General features: G+C 64.7%; 2 protein-coding genes across 10 annotated transcripts in view; both read left to right on the top strand.

Annotated features, from left to right (window-relative positions):
• Positions 1 to 1,994: 1,994 nt before the first annotated feature.
• On the top strand, positions 1,995 to 8,610 carry FGFR4 (fibroblast growth factor receptor 4). 4 transcript variants are annotated; one of them, XM_074552338.1, is made up of 18 exons: positions 1,995 to 2,343; positions 2,681 to 2,785; positions 3,727 to 3,939; positions 4,043 to 4,132; positions 4,252 to 4,418; positions 4,505 to 4,628; positions 4,891 to 5,081; positions 5,193 to 5,331; positions 5,415 to 5,608; positions 5,853 to 5,998; positions 6,115 to 6,236; positions 6,336 to 6,446; positions 6,583 to 6,773; positions 7,177 to 7,299; positions 7,373 to 7,443; positions 7,654 to 7,791; positions 7,858 to 7,963; positions 8,050 to 8,610. In XM_074552338.1, the coding sequence occupies exons 2-18, from the start codon at positions 2,713 to 2,715 to the stop codon at positions 8,194 to 8,196; spliced, it is 2,346 nt and encodes a 781-aa protein (XP_074408439.1). In that variant the 5' UTR covers positions 1,995 to 2,343; positions 2,681 to 2,712; the 3' UTR covers positions 8,197 to 8,610. The 4 variants fall into 4 exon arrangements, with proteins under 4 accessions (XP_074408439.1, XP_074408438.1, XP_074408437.1 ...); XM_074552337.1 differs by having other exon boundaries at positions 3,670 to 3,939; XM_074552336.1 differs by lacking the exon at positions 1,995 to 2,343 and having other exon boundaries at positions 2,416 to 2,785.
• A 6,150-nt stretch (positions 8,611 to 14,760) lies between these two features.
• Positions 14,761 to 19,311, top strand: part of NSD1 (nuclear receptor binding SET domain protein 1) — a 61,658-nt gene continuing 57,107 nt past the window's right edge. For 3 of the 6 annotated variants that reach the window (XM_074552277.1, XM_074552275.1, XM_074552274.1), the window contains exons 1-2: positions 14,761 to 15,616; positions 16,798 to 17,459. In XM_074552277.1, the coding sequence (XP_074408378.1) occupies positions 14,776 to 15,616; positions 16,798 to 17,459 (1,503 nt within the window). In that variant the 5' untranslated portion in view covers positions 14,761 to 14,775. Of the gene's footprint in view, positions 15,617 to 15,649; positions 15,794 to 16,432; positions 16,592 to 16,797; positions 17,460 to 19,311 lie in introns of those variants that run through there. The other 3 variants (XM_074552276.1, XM_074552279.1, XM_074552278.1) reach the window with 3 other exon arrangements.

The raw sequence follows: 19,311 nt of genomic DNA, 5'->3' as shown, positions 1-19,311 counted from the left end.
GATGATTTACTGCCTGGGGGAAGGGGCAGGGGCGGGAGGATGGAGCCCCAGCACGCCGGCGCCCAGCCCCTTGTGCTGTGCGTGCTCGCTGCCGCGGGGCCCCGCACACGTAACCAAGGCCAAGGGTCTGGCCAGGGGCTCGTCTCTCCCAAGGGGACATGGTGCAAGAGGGATCCCTCTGCAGCATCTGTGGAGTTCTGAGAACACACTTCATCTCTGGGCACCCCGCTGTGTCTGAGCTCAGTAAGCACGGGTCACACATCGCTTGTGCCACAGTGATGGGGGCAGCCCATGAGCTGGGGGACACAGGGGCACCAGAGGAGGGTGCTGGGGCAGGGGTGCACCCACAGCGCAGAGTGCTGTGCTGGCACAATCCCCCCTTGTTGAGCTGCTGGCGTGGCAGAGGCCGCTGTGGTGCTGCCGGCAGCGGGTGGCAGGCGGTGGGGCTGGGCTGCTGTGAAGGGCTTTTTGTTCGCCGTCAGTTGCTGCTATAAATCAAGCCAGGCAGCCCAGCCCCAGCCCAGCACTGCCCCACGGCAGGGAGGTGACCAGTTCCCAGCCGCCTACAGCAGAGCCCCACCAAGCCCTGGCCTGTGCCTGGCATTGTCCTGGCCCAGTGGGGATGTTCAGTGTGACACTGGGCAATGTGCCCACACTGGTCTGCTTGCCCTTCTTCACTCAGCATTGGGGAGCCCTGGGATACAGGGAATCTTTCCATGTTCATCCCAGGCTGTGGCTCCCACAGACTCCCCAGAGTCCCAGCTCTCCCTGGTGTTCCCAGTACTGGGAACATCCCCTTCTCTCTGGTTTTAATTTGGTTTTGGTTCGAATTGAGCTGAACCCAACATTTTTCTGTGCTTCCGGCACGCTGTGAACTCTGCAGGGGCGGCCGCTGCTCCATGAAATTGATGTTCTCGTCCGCTTCACGCGTCAGCAGGAATGAACAGCTGCTGGGGGCTGCTGGCCCCCGGGACTGCTCTGTGCACCTCTGCACCCCAAGGGGACACCAGTACTCCAGATGGGGGGCAGCACAGAGTGGATGGTGCTATGGGAGATTGTAGCACCAACCAGACCTCACAGTGAAACCGTGTCATGCTGGATGGTTTGGCACAGTGGAGCATGAACAAGGCTGTGCCCAGGACTCGCAGTGTGGCCCTACAAAATGAGGGGTGACAGTGACAGTGTACCTCACTCACAGGGCCTCAAGATCCACACCAGGCATGGGCAAGGCTGTGTGTGGGGCTCAGCTCAGCCCTGGAAGATCTTGCTGGAAAGCAGATGGCAAAGCAGACGGCGATACAGAAAAGGAGAGCAGCTCTAGGGCCAGACCCTGGCCATGTACTGGGGGACACTGACCCCTCTTGATGGCAGCAGGATGCTCAGGGGACATTGTTCTTTGGGATCACACCAGCTCAGAGTGTCTGAGGCCAGGCTTGCCCCAGTGCCCAGGGGTCTTGCATGGCCCAACAAGCACCAAGGCCAGGGCATGGTGGGGTCTGCCTGCCCCAGCCCAGGCAACAGCCCAGGGAAGGCGAGGGCAAAGTGTTTATGGGTTGGATTAGGCCACTCCAACGCTGGCTCGCACCTTAGCCACGTTTTATGGCGCTCCGTTATGGGCTCCTAATGAGGGTCACAGCCACTTTATGGCACTGACAGCGATAACGCTACAGCTAATTATGGCACAATTAGCGTGTGGGCTGGTGGGCACCCAGCAACGCTCAGCGCCCAGCCTGGGCCACCACACCTGCTTGAGGCTGGAGTGCTCCTACTGCCAGCAATCGGGGGGAAACGGGGGTGGCCTTGCCTCCTGTCCCATCTGCTGCTCCCCACGCCTGGAGGACAGCACAGGGGAGCCCCGGGTGTTTTGCAGCCCCCTACGTGCCCCACCCGCGAGGAGAGGCTGCACCGCCGGAGCCGGGATGGAGCGTGCCGGGGCCGCCTCTCGCTGCCGGGGGGGAAAGGCCGGTGCTCCCCCCCCGCTTCCCCCGTCCAGCTCGGCGGCAGGTCGGTTTGCAGAGATGCCGGAGAAGCGGGGCCGGTCCCCGTCCCCCCCTCCCGCCTCCCCAGCGCTCCGGGCGGGGCCGCTGTAACCCGAGCGCGTCCCTACAAAGTGCCCGCGCCCCCGAGGCGGCGGCAGAGCGGGGCCGGAGCCAGCCCGGAGCGAGCCCCAGCCCTGCCCGCAGCCGGAGCCGGAGCCGTCCCGAGCCCGCAGCCGGAGACGTCTCCGGCCCTGCCGCCATGGGGCCGCGGTGTGGGGCTCGGCGGCGCTGAGCCCGCTGTCCCCGGACTTTGCCCCGGCCCGCGCAGCGCAGGCGGCTCCGCCGCGGGACCCCGTCACCGCCGGTAACCTCGCCGACCGCGACCCTCGCCCCCGGCGCCGTTCGGGCCCCCCCGTCCGGGGACACTCTCCCCCTCCCTGGGATCCCCCGCCGTCCCCCGCCCCCGGTTAGCCTCCCCGAGCGCCCTGCCCAGGCTGCCGCTGGCTGAGAGGTCGGATTCCCGGCACCCAAACGGGGTGTTCCCATCCCGTGCCCCCTCCCATTCCTGCCAGGGACCCCCGCGCTCTGCCTCTTGTCCATGCCCGCCCACCTGGGGACCTCGCACTGCTTCTCCCCGGTGCCTCGGGAGAGGAGGGGGCTGCCCGCCCGGATCCGCTCACCCGACCCTGCCTGTCCCGCAGGGTGGGACCCCCGCGCTGGGGGGGCCTGGAAGATGCGGCCCCTCTTGCAGGTCGTGGCGGGGCTGCTGCTGGCGGCGGCTGCACGGGGCAGAGCAATGGAGCCAGGTACGGCTGCGGGGGGCGAAGCGGAGCCGGGGGGCGGCGGGAGTGGGTTTGTGCTTTCTGGGGCGGCGACCCCACGGCTGGGATGCGGTGCTTGCCCTGGGCACGCAGCCCCAGCGCTCTGCCTGCAGGGCAGGGCTGGCGGGAGCTGGGCACACGGCACAGGGACCGGCGTTTCCATCACTGACAGAGGCAGGTTGGCTCCAGCCGGGCTCTCCCTGTGCTGCGGGGGCTTGGCTCGCAGGGACACGCGTGGCAGAGAGGGGTTGCGAGGCCGCTGTGGGCTGTGGCTGCTGTGTGTGACTCGTGGCGAAATGCGGGCACTCTGTGCCTCGCGATGGTGGGTGCGGAAGAAGCGTCCCCGGGGACCAGAGACCAGCTGCCCCACATCCCTCCTGTGCTGGCCACGACCTGGGCTGGAGACGCACTCGTGTGCTCCAGGCTCCTTCCCGTGAGCAGTCGGGCTGCCGTGGGATTGCTGTGCTGGCGGCCAGGTTGTTTCTGCCCCCCATGTGCACATGCTGCTGCTGGCCGTCGGCAAGCTGGGCTCCACTGCCAGGAACAACCCGGCTGTAGGGGTTGTCTGTAGAGGCGTCTGGAGGGGTTTGTTGCTGTCCTTCAGTAAGGCAGAGCAAGCCGGAGCACCCTGCGCCACTGGGAGTGGTGGAAGATAGTGGCATGTGTGGCCTTGGACGGAGACATGCCATTGGGGAAACCGTGTCCCTGTGTTCAGGGCAGAGTCCAGCCCTTACCCGCTTCTGGGGTGGCAGAGCCAGGCTCCGGGTTGTGTCACACCACATGCTCTCCACACTAAGATGGGCATATGGAGGGGTCCTGCTGTCAGGGAGGGGTGAGCTCTAGGGTGGGTGCTCACCACATCTCTCCAGAGCTATTTGAGAGACCCTTGCTGGAGTCAGAAGATGAACATCTCCTCCTGGACCCAGGCAACACATTGAAGCTGTACTGTGATGCCAACCAGAGTGGTGCCAGTGTGGTCTGGTACAAGGAGTCCCGGCCACTCCTCTCGGGGGGTCGCATCCATCTCCATCAGGGCCTGCTGGAGATCTCAGAGGTCGCCTACGAGGACTCTGGGCTCTACGTGTGCCGGGCACGGGGAACTGGAGAGGTCCTGCGCAACTTTACCATCTCTGTCGTGGGTAGGAGCCCAGCAGCACCCAGCTACCCCCGGGGAGCGAGGCAGCCCCTGCCCGCCCAGCCCTGCAGGCAGGGATGTCCCTCCCAACTCGGTTCCCTTTGCAGACTCCCTGGCGTCAGGTGATGATGATGAAGATAGTGATGGGGACGGTCCCCACGGAGACCGAAATGAGGAGTCAGTCTATGTGCACAGAGGTCAGTGCCACGCCGGGGCACTAGAGGAGAGGGCAGGTGGGGCAGAAGCAGGGGCAGGGGGCACTGCTGCCTCCAGCTCCCTGCACAGCCCCTCCCACTGACATCCTGCATGTCCCCAGCTCCTTACTGGACTCACCCGCACCGGATGGACAAGAAGCTGTACGCAGTCCCTGCGGGGAACACGGTGAAGTTCCGCTGCCCGGCCTCGGGCAGCCCCAGCCCCAGCATCCGCTGGTTCAAGAACGGGCGCGAGTTCCGAGGGGAGCACCGCATCGGGGGCATCCGGGTACGGGCCAGCTCCTCCCACCACAGCTTCCCTCCCAGGAGCCATCCTGCCCAACTCACCTCACTGCCTTTCCTGCCCCTCTGCAGCTCCGGCACCAGCATTGGAGCCTGGTCATGGAGAGCGTGGTGCCCTCTGACCGCGGCAACTACACTTGCCTGGTGGAAAACAGGTTTGGCAGCATCCGCTACAGCTACCTCCTGGACGTGCTGGGTGAGGGCTCCTCAGCTTGGTGCTGACCTGGGCTTCCCCATGCCTGGTGGGGTCAGGGAAAGGGGTGCAGGAACCTCTGTTTGTGGTCTATCCACTGGTGTGTCCCTCACAACTCAGGGACGTGGGATGGAGACCAGGCTTGGGCTGCACTGCTCTCTTTTAGGGCTCGGGAAGGGCTCCTTGGTGGGTGGAGGAGGAGGGAGAAAGGAGCCTGTGCTCTGGGCCACCATGTCAGTGACACTGCTCTGCTCCCCGTGCACAGAGAGGTCCCCACACAGGCCCATCCTGCAGGCTGGGCTGCCTGCCAACACCACAGCCCTGGTGGGCAGCGATGTGGAGTTCTTCTGCAAGGTCTACAGTGATGCCCAGCCCCACATCCAGTGGCTGAAGCACATTGAAGTGAATGGCAGCAACTACGGCCCCGACGGGGTTCCCTATGTGCAAGTGTTAAAGGTAACAAGGGCTGGAAGCACTCAGGTCCCAGATACCCACGCTAAAGTGGTGACAGGGGTGCACAGAGCTCCCTGAGGAAGAGGGATACTGACCTCCATCCCTCTCTGACAGACTGCAGATATCAACAGCTCTGAGGTGGAGGTGCTGTACCTGCGCAATGTGTCCATGGAGGATGCTGGCGAGTACACCTGCCTGGCAGGGAACTCCATCGGCCTCTCCTACCAGTCTGCCTGGCTCACCGTCCTGCCAGGTAGGGCTGGGGTCCTGGTGTGGGGTCTGGGATCCCCAGCACGCAGAGGCCATGCCTCAGGCCAACTCACTCACTCCCTGCAGAAGAGGAGCTGGTGCGGGAAGCTGAGGCGCCTGAGACCAAGTACACAGACATCATCATCTACACCTCGGGCTCACTGGCCGTGGCCATGGCCATCATTATTGTGGTGCTGTGCCGGATGCAGACTCAGTCCAGCAAGCAGCACCTGGAGCCTATGGCAGTCCACAAGCTCTCCAAATTCCCACTCATCCGACAGGTGGGTACCAAATTTGAGCTCTAGTAATACAGGGGGACCTTGGTGACCAATGGGCTCTAGGAGTGCCACTTGTGCCCATCACACCTTACCCTGCTGCCAGCCTTGGGACTGCCCCTCCCGCTTCCCCCTGCAGCTCTCTCACCCCATTGCTCCAAGTGAGATCTCTGCTTTTCTGTTGCATCTTTGTTGGGCCCTGTAGCATGGGATGGGATGGATGGCTGAAGAGCTGTGTCTCTCTCCACAGTTCTCTCTGGATTCCAGCTCCTCTGGGAAGTCCAGCACGTCCCTGATGAGGGTCACCCGTCTCTCCTCCAGCTGTGCCCCAATGCTGGCTGGTGTCATGGAGCTGGACCTGCCCCTTGATGCCAAGTGGGAGTTCCCCCGAGACAAGTACGGTTCTACAGGGCAGGGACAGGGGCTGCAGCATGCAGGTGGTGGACGGGGAGGCCTCTGGCTGCCATCAGGCCATCCCTGTGATCTCTCATGGCTCTGTTTGTCCCTGCCAGGCTGGTGCTGGGGAAGCCCCTGGGGGAAGGCTGCTTTGGCCAGGTGGTGCGGGCAGAGGCTTACGGCCTAGACAGAGACCGGCCAGACAGAGCTGTCACCGTGGCTGTCAAAATGCTGAAAGGTAACGGCTCCTGTGCCAGTGTCCTGGGAGCAGAGGTGGCATCAGCACTGGGCAGGGGTGCCACCCAGCTGGCATCGTGACACAGCCTTCCTTCCCTAGACAATGCCACTGACAAGGACCTGGCTGACCTCATATCCGAGATGGAGATGATGAAGCTCATGGACAAACACAAGAACATAATCAACCTCCTGGGAGTCTGCACACAGGATGGTGAGGGGGCTGTGCAGGCAGGGTTTGGGCAGGGCATGGGCATGGAGCATGACCAGGGATGCAGGCACTGGGGTCAATGGCTAACTGGGAAGGGACAAGGCAGGGCAGGGGCTGAACACGTGGCCACCCTTCCCAGGGCCACTGTACGTGATTGTGGAGTTTGCTGCGAAGGGCAACCTGCGTGAGTACCTCCGTGCCCGCCGCCCCCCGACACCTGACTACGCTTTTGATGTCATGGCAATGCCTGAGGAGCAGCTCTCTTTCAAGGATCTGGTCTCCTGTGTCTACCAGGTGGCCCGTGGCATGGAGTACCTGGAGTCCAAACGGGTATGGCTGGCATGGCCTGCATGGCTACCTGTGCTGGGCACATCTGGGGAGGGCGTGGCAGTGACAGAGGAGCTGTGTATCCCTGGTGAACCCACTGTCCCTGTGGAAAGGGAGCCCAGCCAATTCCCATGGGCTCTCCAGAACCTCCCAGCCCCATCCAGCAAAGCTCAAGGCAGTACCTCCCCAAAAATATGGGACTCAAAGCCTAGCCCACCTCCTGGGGAAGTGTATGTGGCTGCCCCACTGTGCCTGTCACTGCAGCCAGCCCAGTGATGGGATGGCCCCACCACTGCAGAGGTGCTGGGGGGTGTGTGGGAGGGAAACAGTGATTTCAGTGTTGAAGGGGACATGTGGAGCTGGAGTCACCATGTCACACCCCTGTGGGTGATGCTCCCCCTGGCAGTGCATCCACCGTGACCTGGCTGCCCGCAACGTGCTGGTGACAGCGGAGAGCGTGATGAAAATCGCTGACTTTGGCTTGGCCAGGGACGTTCACGACATCGACTACTACAAGAAAACCAGCAATGTGAGTGGGGCTCCTGGGACAGGGGCACAGGGACCCCCACCAGGGCTGAGCTGAGCAGGGGTTGCTCTCCTAGGGTCGTCTGCCAGTGAAGTGGATGGCCCCCGAAGCCCTGTTTGACCGTGTCTACACCCACCAGAGCGATGTGTGAGTCCTCAGGGGAATGAGGGTCTGTTGGCTGTGGGTTGAGGTTGCTGTTGGTGTGGGACAAGGCAGCACTGTGGGGTTATGCATGAACTGGAGGGTCCCCATAGCAGAATGGGGATACTCTGTGGGAACAGTGCAGGGTGCAGTGGGCCAGGCTGTGGGAGAGCCCTAGGATGTATTTGACTCCCCCTTTGCTATGTGTGATCCTAGGTGGTCCTTTGGGATCCTCATGTGGGAGATCTTCACGCTGGGGGGCTCCCCATACCCTGGCATCCCTGTGGAGGAGCTGTTCAAGCTGCTGAAGGAGGGGCACCGCATGGACCGGCCATCCAACTGCACCCACGAGCTGTGAGTACCAGCCAGGGGGTGGGCAGGGGGCACGGTGAGACCCTGCTAACACCCCCTTGTCCCCAGGTACATGCTGATGAGGGAGTGCTGGCACGCCGTGCCCTCCCAGCGCCCCACCTTCAAGCAGCTCGTGGAGGGGCTGGACAAGATCCTGGCAGCTGTTTCAGAGGAGGTGAGAAGAGGGGAGTCTGGTGGGTGAGGGGTGGGCAGTGTGGGCATTGACAGCACTGGTGGTCATGGCACCATCCCTCCTTGCAGTACCTGGACCTCTCCATGCCCTTTGAGCAGTACTCGCCCTCCTGTGAGGACACTGCCAGCTCCTGCTCCTCTGACGACTCCGTCTTCACCCACGACCCGCTGCCGCTGGCTCCTCACCTCTTCTCCTACCCCAGCGTGAGGACTTAAGGGAGGGCAGGGAAGGGTGATGCTGAAGCCACCTCTGCCCTTGCAGGGAGGGGGTCCAGGTTCCCAAAGGTGCCTGCTTTGTCTGGGCTGAGCAGTGGGTGGGCAGGGCCCTGAGCCACAGCACCAGGGCAGGGTGTCCCTCTCCCCAGGCTCCTTTTGGGCACTGAGCCATCAGTCCCAGCTGAGATGTGCCTGGTATTGTGGGGCAGCCGGAGCCAGAGCCTCTCCATGTGGGCACTGCCTGGGATGCCCATGGCATAGCCCAGGGAGATGGGCTTTGGCCAGTGCTTCAGTGGAAGTGTCTCTGGGCAGGAGCCCCACTGCTGCCAGGCTCCTGCTGCATCTGTACATAGCCACAGAGATGAATATTTATGTACATGAAATTTCAACCTGATAAATTATTTTTTTGGAATACACCCCGTTGCAGTTTTCTGGGCTGCTCTGGAGCACAAAGGGCTCACCTAAGCTTGGAGGGCAGGTCAGGGTTTGCCTCCTCGCTGCCTCCTTGCTCCAGCCAGTTCAGGGGCTGCAATCACTCCTGGTGGACACAGAGACAGTGCCACAGGTGCAGGAAGTGATGTCCCCACTCCTGTGCCTCCAGGCCTGCTCCAGCACAAAGCACCCTTGCATCTGTTCCCCATTAGCCACTGCTGCACTAAGCCACCGTGAACTGCGCTACCAGCACTGCCCTGAAACTGATCCTCCAACTGCCACGGGCTCCCAGGCTGGGAAAGTTCTCTGGGGCCCAGCCCCACGCACTGGGGACCCCCCGCACCCTCCTGCCCAGGCCAGCCCAGCACTCCAGATTAAAGTGAGTTATGGGCTCTGTCTCCCGTGGGAGCACAAGTTGGGGGTCTCCAGCCCCTGCTCTCTGATGCCTGTGTTGCCCCCCCTTGCCCTGTGGTGCCCAGCAATGACGGCAGCGTGGGCAAGGAGGGCTGCAGCTGTCTCACCCCCTCCTGCCAGCCTGCTCCCCGGGTCTAGGGTTTCATCCAGGCCCAGGCTTTGCCGGCCATTAGTCCCAGGATCTGGTTTCCTCCTTCAGCTCCCAGCTGCACTCACAGCCCCCCGCCTGGAAGCTGCCCCTTCCAGCATGGAAGCTGGCTCTGTGGCACAGCCTGCCCCAAAACAGCCAAGGTGATGGGGGCTGCCAGGTGCTGTGGGGCAGGACCTGGGCCCAGGGCAGCTGGAAAGGGAGTCCCTCAATCCTGGCTGCTGCTGTGGTGGTGCCCAGGTCTGGGGTCACAGGAGACACAGAACCTGGGACCTGACACAGCCCTGGGTGTTGTGAATTGTATGTGCTGGGAGCCCAACAGCTTTCAGAGCCATCCTGGCGTCCCCTCCTTTTCACAGCCCCTCACAGGGCTGCTGGGGGATCCCACTCCACTGTCACGCTTGCAGCCTCCATGTCCAGCCCAGCTCCCCTCTCTCTGGGAGGAGCCCCACGTTCCCGAGGGCGGGTGGGGGCAGACAGCCCCCTGGCAGGTGTGAAACCTGCCTGTGCCGGCAGCCTGCCTGCCCGGGAAGGATCCCAGCTGTCCTGTAACGTGCCAGAACCAATGCATTTCGCACAGCCCTGAATGGGGCATTCACACGCTGAAGGGCAAATTGCCCAAGCTGCCCACAGGAGCTGCCTGGATCCCGGCTGGGACTGAGACTGAACACGGGGAGGGGCTGTGCCCAGCTTGTCCCCAGACTGGGGTTTCTGTGCTGAGGGCAGCACACAGGGCAGGCAGTTCTTGCTCACCCTGCACTGCCCTTTCCCTGGGTTCAGGGGGAGGCATAGGTGGGTTTGCTAACGCTTAATACCAAAGGGAAGGAGTGGGGCAGAAGGGGACATTGTGAGCAGGGATCTGCCATCCCCTGCCAAAGCCTCACTCACTCCCTGCACATTTAAAAGTCCTGCCACAGGTGCAGGCAGTGCCTGCTACCCACAGTCAAACAACCCACACCACTGCAGCCCACAGGGCCCTGGCAGTGCCCAGCACTGTGCCCACCAGCCTGCCCCAGCTTGGGGGAATGGCCCTCAGCCCATCCCCAGGCACCACCACATCCCCCAGTGAACCCCCAAAAGGTGCAGCAGTGGGTACATGGGCTGTGCCCGAGCCAGCTCTGCCCAGGCACAGGGCAGCCGAGGCCACGGCTGGGCAGGGAAGCAGCCCCACGACAACTGGAGGCAGTTTTTATTGTTTAACATTCCTGGTATTTTCTGTCAGGGCTGAACCAATTGTCCTTAATCCGCCAGGCTCTGCTGGCCAAACAAGTGTGGCTGAGCCACCAGCATCCTGTCCGCACGAACAGGCCCCTTTTGTGAGGGGGATTTAGTGTGTAGCCCAGTAAATCCTGCTGGTTTCCTGAGGCAGCGTTCCCACACCCCCACCATTACAGCCCCCCTTGTTCCTGCTCCCAGCCCCTGGGCCCTGGCACCAATCCCTGCCCGGCCATGCCCGTGGGCATCCTGTCTGCCCAAGTTCTGGGGCCAGGTACCTGCTGCCCCCCCAGGATCTGCCACTCCAGGGCTGCAGATTCCCCTTGTTTGTTTCTGGGATATGTCTGTGAGTCCTTATGGGATGTGGGGGGTTGGTGGGGCTAAGCTTCACAGCCACCCCACTACACTGCTGGTCCTTCATGGGCTGTCGGGTCCCCTGTGGGGAGTACTGTGGTTCTGGAGGGATGCTGTGCTCCTGGAGCAGATGCTGTGATCCCCGGGGAAATGCTGAGCCCTGGGGAAGGTGGTTCTGGTCTGGGGTAGGGGAAGGGTGTGTGCAGGGAAGATGCTGAGTCCTGGGGGAGCTGCTGTAGTCCTTGGGGAGATGCTGAGTGCTGGATCTGGTTCTGGTCCTGGAAGGAATGCTGAGCCCTGGGGGAGACAGCACCCCAGGGGCCAGGACACCAGCTGGTTCCTCATTCCAGCTCCGGGATGTGGCTCCCAGCCCCTGCCCGGAGATGCCTTTGCTTAACGACTCTGTTGTTTGGCCGGGAGCTGATGTTGTCTTTTCTCCACAAAACAAAGGCGACAGGATTTTATCTCTGGGGAGAATCTGGTTTCTGTGAGATGCAGAAAGCCTCTGCCCCCGGGCAGGAGAGGGTGAGGCTGGCGGGGCGGAAAGGCACCAGGCTGCTGTCTGCCCCACAGCAGGAGGAGCTGGCACTGCCCCTCTGGCTGCTCCTGCCTGCCCCAGCCCTGCTCCCCGACCTTCTGTCATTGTCCCATGCCTGTGCCCCATGTGCCCAGGCAGCGAAGGGAGGGAAGAGCCCCCATGGGCCAGCGGGCAGAGAAAAGGGGTCCGTGAGCACGCACACATCGGAGTAGAGGCTGCAGCACGGCCCCATCTCCTGTGGAGGAATCCAAACATTGGATCCCGCCAGGGACACCTCACACACTGATGTAGGCACAGACAGAGACATAGGCATGCACCCGGCCCCCGTATCCATAGAGAAGCACCTGCACACTCACCTCCGTGTGTGCACACTCATCTCCGTGTGTGCACACTCACCTCAGGCACACCTCCAGAAACATCTCCCCATGCGTGCATCCACTTCCAGCTACGCACATACACTACATCCCCCACTAAATCCCCATGCATCCTCACACATCTGCATGCACCCGCTTGCACGCACACACATGTTCAGCACAATCCCTATCCACACACGCACACGTGCACACACAGACATACACACACGCACACACAGACATGCACACACACACACACACGCACACACACACACCTCTGCACCTCCCTTCATGCACCCCCAGCGGCAGAGCCGAGGCTCCAGCGCCCCTGCGGACCCCCAGCGCCCCTGCGGACCCCCAGCCCCTTCCGGACAGGCCAGGCTGGGGGTGCCGGCGAGGGCGGTGGTCCCATGCTGCGGACCCCCCGCCCGCCGCCCGGACCCGCCGGTGCTGCGGGAAGCCGCGGACTCTCAGCCCCATCTCCCGGCCGGCGGGAGCAGCTGCGCGGGGCGGGCAAAGCGGAGCGGGTGAGCGGCTCTCCTGCCGCACATCCCCCGTATTTGGCTTGTGACAGTGGCCTTCGCGGCAAGACAGGCAGGGGACTGTGTTGGAAGGATGACAAACGCAACTGGGAAAAACGTCTGCGGCATGGGGATGAATCCTGGCTCTGCTCTCCATCGCCCGCACCGATGGATGGGGCTGGGAGCGGGGCAGGGCAGGGGGTTGGGCTGCAGAGCTGTGTCCCAATGTGCATCCCTTTGTATCCTTCCAGGTGACAGGAGCAGTGTGGGGAGGGCACCCCATGGGCACTCGAGCCTGGTGAACCTGGCTCTACCTGGGATGGATGGATGGATCAAAGCCCAGCGTGAGCTCAGCCTCCTTGCTCTGGGCTGAGAGCCCCGCGCACCCCCTAAGCTGAGGATGGGGGGCAACCTGAGGGCTGGGGAAGCAGGGCAGTCCCGAGAGCAGCTGCAGCACCCAGACGGGCACCCTGGGCCTCGGCCCCTCGGGATTATCCCCATGCTGTATATGGCTGCTGCAGAGAGCAGCCTCCAGGTGACAGTGCAGCGACAGCTCTTCCGCGCCGGGCGGATTTGCTCAGCAGTGATGGCTCCTGTCCCCTGCAGCTCCTGCCAGCGGTCCTGCCCGCACCCACCGCCCTTGTGTGTATCTGGGCTGCCCCCGCAAGGTTTCGGGGGGCCATGGAAGCACCTGGGCAGGGGGACTGCGAGGTGAGGGACCTGGGAATCAGAGGTCACCGCGGCAGGAGCAGTCCCGGAGCCGGGGACACCGGGTCGGTGCAGCCCCGCCTGCGGGCACGGAGCCGGGCCTAGCCCCACCCATGGCCCCGGCTCCCGCCGCTCCATCCTGCGGTTTCAGGCCACGCAAGCCGCTTCCTGGGGGAAAGGGGGCCCCAGGCAAACCCTCCGGGCAGGATGCTCTCCGCTCCTCTCCTCCTCTGCTTCCTTCCTCTCCCTTGGCCGGGCCAGCCCTCCCCCTGCCCGCCGCGACTCCTTAACCCTTTCGCCCACGCTCCCGGCCGCGATCCAGCCCCACGGCCACGGCTTACAGCCACCGCCCCCGGCCCTTTGTGCAGGATCCCGGTGCTGCCCCCGGGGTCCGCGCTCCCCCAGGCCCCGCCCCGGCGAACATCCGCGGCCGGAGGCGACTCGCAACCAGCCCATCCTGCTCGCGGCTCCCGCGGGACCCGCACGGGCCACGGCTCCCTCCGCGCTGGGGTGTGGGGCTCCCCGCTCCTCCTCTCCCTCGGGGAAAGCGCGGGGGAGCCCCCGGTGCGGGGCCGCGGTCCCTTCGGCATCCCCGCGGCGGCGGAGCGGCCATGGCGGGAGCCGGGGATGCGCATTCCCGCCGGGCGCGGGGGCACCGGGCCGTTCCCGTGGGGGCGCCGGGATGCGATCTGTGCGCGGGCACCGGGGCCTGCAGAGGGAGCCCGCAGTGCAGGCGGTTCCGTGGCTGCCGGCCTGACCGGCCATAGCGCTGGGCGCGGGGCTGGGCTGGGAGTGAGCACGATGGCGGGGTGGGGGCTGAGGGCGAACCCCGCGGTGGGGCGGCCGCAGCCCCCGCGCCCCTCGCTGCAGCCCGCAGACAAAGCTCTGAGGCGGCGGGGCCGGCCACGCTGCCCGGCGTGGCGCACATCCGGGCGGGAGCTGGCAGCAGCGGCCGGGATGCCATTTCCCTGTTCTCTGCCGGAAGAGAAGGGCCGGAGCAGGGCCCTTCCTGCGGGCCTGGCCATGGCACGGGCCGAGGTGACACAGCAGATGGGGAGTGCGTCTGAGGGCACCCCGCCACCGCTGCCCTGCTCCTCCCAATACCCACAGGGCTGCAGGTGGATCGCTGCCGGGCCCCGCTGGGACTGCGGGGTGTGGACGTGCCTCGGGTGTGCGGAGCCGCCCGGGCATCGCTGCCCAAGCAGGACAGCCCCTGCACACAGTGTCCCGTCGGGGTGTGCTGTGCCCTGTGCCCACGGACCAAGGGCTCACCGGGGGAAACCAGGCTGGGACGTGTCCTGATGGTGGCCCTGGCTCTCCCCGCTCAGCCTAAGAGGGGGCACTTCTGCAGAAGGAGGGCAGCTGGTGACAGTGCCCAGGGTACAGCTCCTCTACTTGGAGCAGCCCTAAACATCTCCCCAGGTCACTCACTGGGCCTCAGACACCAGGCTCTGGGAAGACACCAGGCGTTCCTGCTCTTCACACGCCCTGCCTGCACCTGGGGGGTATAAATAAACCACTAGCTTTATTTTGGGAACGTGGCAGAAACGTGCGTGGCAGGTTGCTCCAATGAGAAAGGAGGAAACTTGGCTGTTGGGGCCTCTCCCAGGTGTGCCAGGCTGCGGCTCCCAGTCAATCCCTGAGAGATGGACAATATATTTCCCCCATTCAGGTGTAAACCACGGGATCCAGGCACGCTGGGTGATGCCCCAGCTCTCTGAAGGTGGGGAGACCTGTGTGGATACTGGAACTCAGTGCCAAGTTCATTCAGCACTAGGGCACAGCGTGGCCCCAGCTCCCACATGTCACCATGGCACATGAGCATGGAGGGAAAGGGCCTAAAATAGGTCAGGTGGCACCAGCTGAGCCCTGGGCTGGGACCTCGAAGGCACAAACATGTCACGAGCTTCCTGCCACGCCACCCCACCCTCCGTGGGTGTACTGGAGTGGCATGAGCTGAACATGGCAGTCTCTCCGTGGCTGCAGCACACCAGTGGGGTGACAGTGGGTCGGGGACCTTGGTGTGGCTCCTCAGGAGCAGATGCTGGGAGAAATGGTTGCTCCATCACCAGCCACAGACAGGGCAGAGGGAGTGCATGGGCAAGACCACAGGGGCACCAGGAGGGCAGGTGCCCTCAGCGGGGCTGCCAAGGTGCGCAGGCAGGGCAGAGGCAAGTCCTCAGTGCCCCGCTGAGGTGCCAGCCTGCAGCCGCTCCAGGACAGCGCTCCAGCGGGGAAAAGCTGCGCCTGCGGGGCAGCGAGGCCCGGGCAGCGGGCGCTCCCTGCCTGGGTGCGCAGAGCGGCTGCTCCGGGGCCCAGCCCGGCGGGGGGAGCGCGGCGCCAGCACGGCCGGGGGCTCCCGTACGGCCGGGACGGCGGAGGGGGGGGCGAAACAAAGGGCAGCGTTGGCGGCGGGGGGAGCGGGTCCGCCCGGGCAGCGCCGCGTCGAGCCCCGCGGCGGCACCCCGGGGGGCGGCAGCGCGGCCCTGCCCCCCGCGCGGCCCGGGCAGCACCGCCCCGGTGCCACATCCCCGCGCTGCCCCGGCTGCCCCCCGCCCCGTGCCTGCCCAGCCGTGCCGGTGCGGCGGCGGCGCGGCGCGGCGCCCGGACCCGTGCGGCTGGCGGCGGAGACCCCGGCCCGCAGCGGAGGTAGCGACGGAGCCGCCGCCCGCCGCGGGCCGGTTGCGGAGGGCGGCGGTGGCAGCCCGTCCCGGCGGAACGGGCGGGCGCGGGGCCGGTGCGCGCCGCTCGGCGGCGGGAGGGTGGGTGGGAGCGCGGCTGTCCGGGAGCGGCGGAGCCCGGCGAGGACAGCCAGGCCGCGGGCACCCGGCGCCGCTCCCCGGCGGGCGAGGCTCGGCAAGGCTCGCACGGCTCTGCACGGCAGCCCCGCGGAGGGCGACGGCCCGGCCCGCCGGTGCGCGGGAGGGCGGCGGGGGAGCGCGGCGGGGGCGCCGGGCCGGCCCGCGGGGCGCGGCGGACAATGGCAGGGGGTAACCCGAGCCCAGCGGGGGCGGGCGGCGACCCGCGCCACCCGCCCCGCTGACCGCCCGCGGGCACCGGGGCCGGGAGCGGTGCCGAGCGGTGCACGGGGTCCGGCTCCGCCCGGGTGCCCCGCCGGGGCGCAGGGCCTGGCCGACTCCATTTTGTTGGCGCCCGCTCCGCCGCCGTTCGCAGGCCCGCGGCCTGCCCGGCGTGGGGGGGAGGCGGGGGGGGAGCGGCGGGGGAGACACTGCGGGGCCGCCCCGTCCCGTCCCGGCCGGTGCCCCCTGCCGCCGCCTGCGATGGAGGTGCGGGCGGCGGCCCCGAGGCCGCGGTGCCGGGCGGGGGGATGCGGGGAGCGGGGCAGGCCGGGCCGGGCCGGGGCGCGCCGGGGGGGGGCAGCACTGAGCGCCCCCTCCCCACCTCCCCCTCCCGAGATGGGGGGGGGCATCGAAGGGGGGGTTGCTCGTGCGGGGGGGGTGGAAGGGGGGGGCAGGCCCGCGCGGGCGCGCGCGCGCTGATTGGCCGCGACCGCCGAACCCCAAGAGCGGGGGCGCGCGGGGCGGGCGCGCGCCCTCGCGGGATGGCGGCGGCGGCGTCGGGCGCGCGCATGCGGGGGAGGGAGGAGGAGGGAGGCGGCGGAGCGGCGGCGGGGCCTGGCCGGGCCGGGTCGGCGCGTCTCCCCATCCGCCCGCTCCGGGGGCAGGCGCCGAGCCGCCCGCGGCACCCGCAGGTGAGCGGCGGCCCTGCGGCAGCGCTCAGCAGGGCGAGCGACCCCGGCGCCGGCCGTGCCGAGCCGAGCCGGGGTGGCCGGGCCGCGGCCTGGGGCCTGTAATCCGGCGGTGGCGGAGCGGGGCCGGCGGAGCCCAACGCGGCCCCCGGGTGCGGCTGCCATTTTGCGGTGCAGGCTGGGCTGACCCCATTGTGCTGTGCCCGCAGGTGGATGCCCGCCGCCCGGCATGGAGCAGGCCTGCGAAGTGAGCCGCCGCAGCTGCCTCGTCCCCTTCGGCACCTCGCTGTCGGCCGCCGAGCCCAAGGGCGGCCCCTTCGGCGAGGCCCGCGGCCCCGAGCCGCCCGCCATGCAGCTGGCGGCCGCCAAGCCCGGCTACGGCCAGGACCCGTCGTCCTGCTACATCCCGCTGCGCCGGCTGCAGGACTTGGCTTCCATGATCAACGCCGAGTACCTCGGCGGTGCCGCCGACGGCGCTGAGGCCCTGCCCGACCCTGGCTCGCCGGGCCCCCGCCTGCCCGCGGCGCAGGACCCTGCGGCCGAGGTGCCCCGCGGGGCCCGGGCCTTCCCCCTGCTCCTGCGGGACGGTGCAGAGGAGGCGCTGGAGGAGGAGGAGGAGGAGGGCGCCGAGACTCCGGAGGAGGAGGAGGACGAGGACGACGACGACGACTACGACGACGACGACTACGACTACGAGGAAGAGGAGGAGGACGACGACGACGACGAGGAGGAGGCGGCGACAGAGCCCGGCCCGCGGAGCCGCGGCCGCTCAGCTCCGCAGCGGGGCCCCGACAGCCGCCAGCAGCCGGCCGAGTCCGTGCCGGACGGCGGCCCCGGGGAGCAGCCGGAGTCCTCGGCCGCCCTGCAACTCGTAAGCACTGTCGGGGCGCGGGCGGGGGGGCCGCGGCCGCTGCCATTTTGCGGTGCGGCAGGGCCGGGCCGGGCCGGCCGCGCTGCCTCCCTCGCCCCGGCACCCCGGAGGATGGGAGCCATCTTACCGAGCGAGGGGAGCCCGCCGGGGCCGGCGCGGGCTGTCACCGCGCTCACCGCGCACCTGTGTCCCGGCGCGGCCGCCCGCGCTCCCCCCACCGCTTTTTCTCCCGTCAGGAATAAGAGGCATCATCCATCTGCCCAGCGACTCGCTGCGGAGTTCGGTGGAGTTTTTTCCCCGTAGGAAGGGGTTTTTTTGAGCGCGGTGCAGATGAGGAGGGCAGGAGGGAGCGTTCCCATCTCCTGCCGCTCCGCCTGAACGCTGTCAGAGGCTCTTTGTCTGGCCAGGCCGAGGTTCCCGAGCTGTGAGACCTTGGCGGTGGCCGGGGAGAGGCCGTGTCATGGCCTGACAGACCTCACGGGCAGCAAACCTTGCCCCTTATTCAGGCCGACTTTTTTGTTTGTTTCTTTTAATTCCTCTCTACACTCACAAATTCCTTTAATTATAATATAATTAATAAGAAGCAGAACTGATGGAACTGTAGTAGGAGCTCTGAAAGGAGATAGATGCATTTAGTAATTTTTTTTGTGTAACTTGCTTTTGAATCCAAGTATAAGAGATGTTTCTCAGTGTAACCTTTCATTTGCAGCCATATATGTATATTTCCTTCAGTTTTCGATTGTGTGGGGTTTTCCTTGTTTATTTCTTCAATATGTTTTTCAACCTCAAGGTTCCCTGCTGGAGGATACTCTGGACTTAAAGTATTGATGCAGGGTTTGAAGATTAGCTCCTTTGATAGGACTAATACCGAAACCATCTTGCTCTCTAATTTCAGTAGAGCCGCTGATGCCGGACAGATCGTGCTGTGGGAGGCAGGATTGTGTTCCTTTGGGAACACTCCGTGTTCCTGCTGCGTGCTCTGGGAGGTGGGCAGCCCTTGTCAAAGAGTGCCCGTGCAAGGGGCGATTTCAGGAAGATGCTGACAGCAGCTTAATTTGTTTGTGGAAGTGTTTATACTCTTCAGCGTTCCTTGGGAAGTATCCCTCTGTCTCTGGTGGTGAGAGGCTGCTGTGGGTCTGAGGTTTGAGCATCTCTTCAGCTTTGTTTTGCAGAGGAAAGCAAGGATCTCTCGCAGACATGTGCTCGGTGATGCAGTTGTGGGAGGGTCTCACTTTGTAAACAGAAGCTCGCAGAGGTACTTTCACAACACTTGCCTTTACAACTGTGCTCCACAGAACTGCAGCTGGTAGTGACAAAACCGTCCCAGTGACGGGAGCCTGTTATTTGAATATGCAACGAGGGTTGACTTTTCAGTGAAACTGCCTTACCTGTGTGCTGTAGTTAGCCTTGCTGGGTTGTTCTGGTGATTTGAGAGCACAGCTGCATTCCTAAAAAAATGCAAATAAGAAAAGCATTTTTTAGGCAGCCTGGGGTCCTGCTTTTCCTAAGTCTTGCATTCTTTCTTCAGTGAGTAAATGCAGTAGTCCTTCATTTAGCCCCACTGCTTGTGGAATGGGAAAAGACAGGGCCAAGTGCCAAGTTACCTCTGAGGCAATTTAAATCTTTTAATGGTTGTACATGACATAGTAGCTAGAAATATCCAGGTTTGCTCTTCAGGTCATGTATTCATTTAGGTATTCAATGCCAGTCTCATCTGTGTTTGGTAACTGGAATAATTTTTTTTTTGAGAACTTGCTAAAACTTGAAACAAAAACCCACCCCAAAAAAGGCATCACAAATCCCTGGGAGTTCTGCACAGCTGTCTGTCATAGCTGGGCTACTCTTAACAGGT

This window comes from Zonotrichia albicollis, chromosome 15, assembly GCF_047830755.1.
Source record: "Zonotrichia albicollis isolate bZonAlb1 chromosome 15, bZonAlb1.hap1, whole genome shotgun sequence".
Lineage (NCBI taxonomy): Eukaryota > Metazoa > Chordata > Aves > Passeriformes > Passerellidae > Zonotrichia > Zonotrichia albicollis.
Note: the sequence above shows the minus strand (reverse complement) of the source record. Positions and strands in the feature narration are given on the sequence as shown.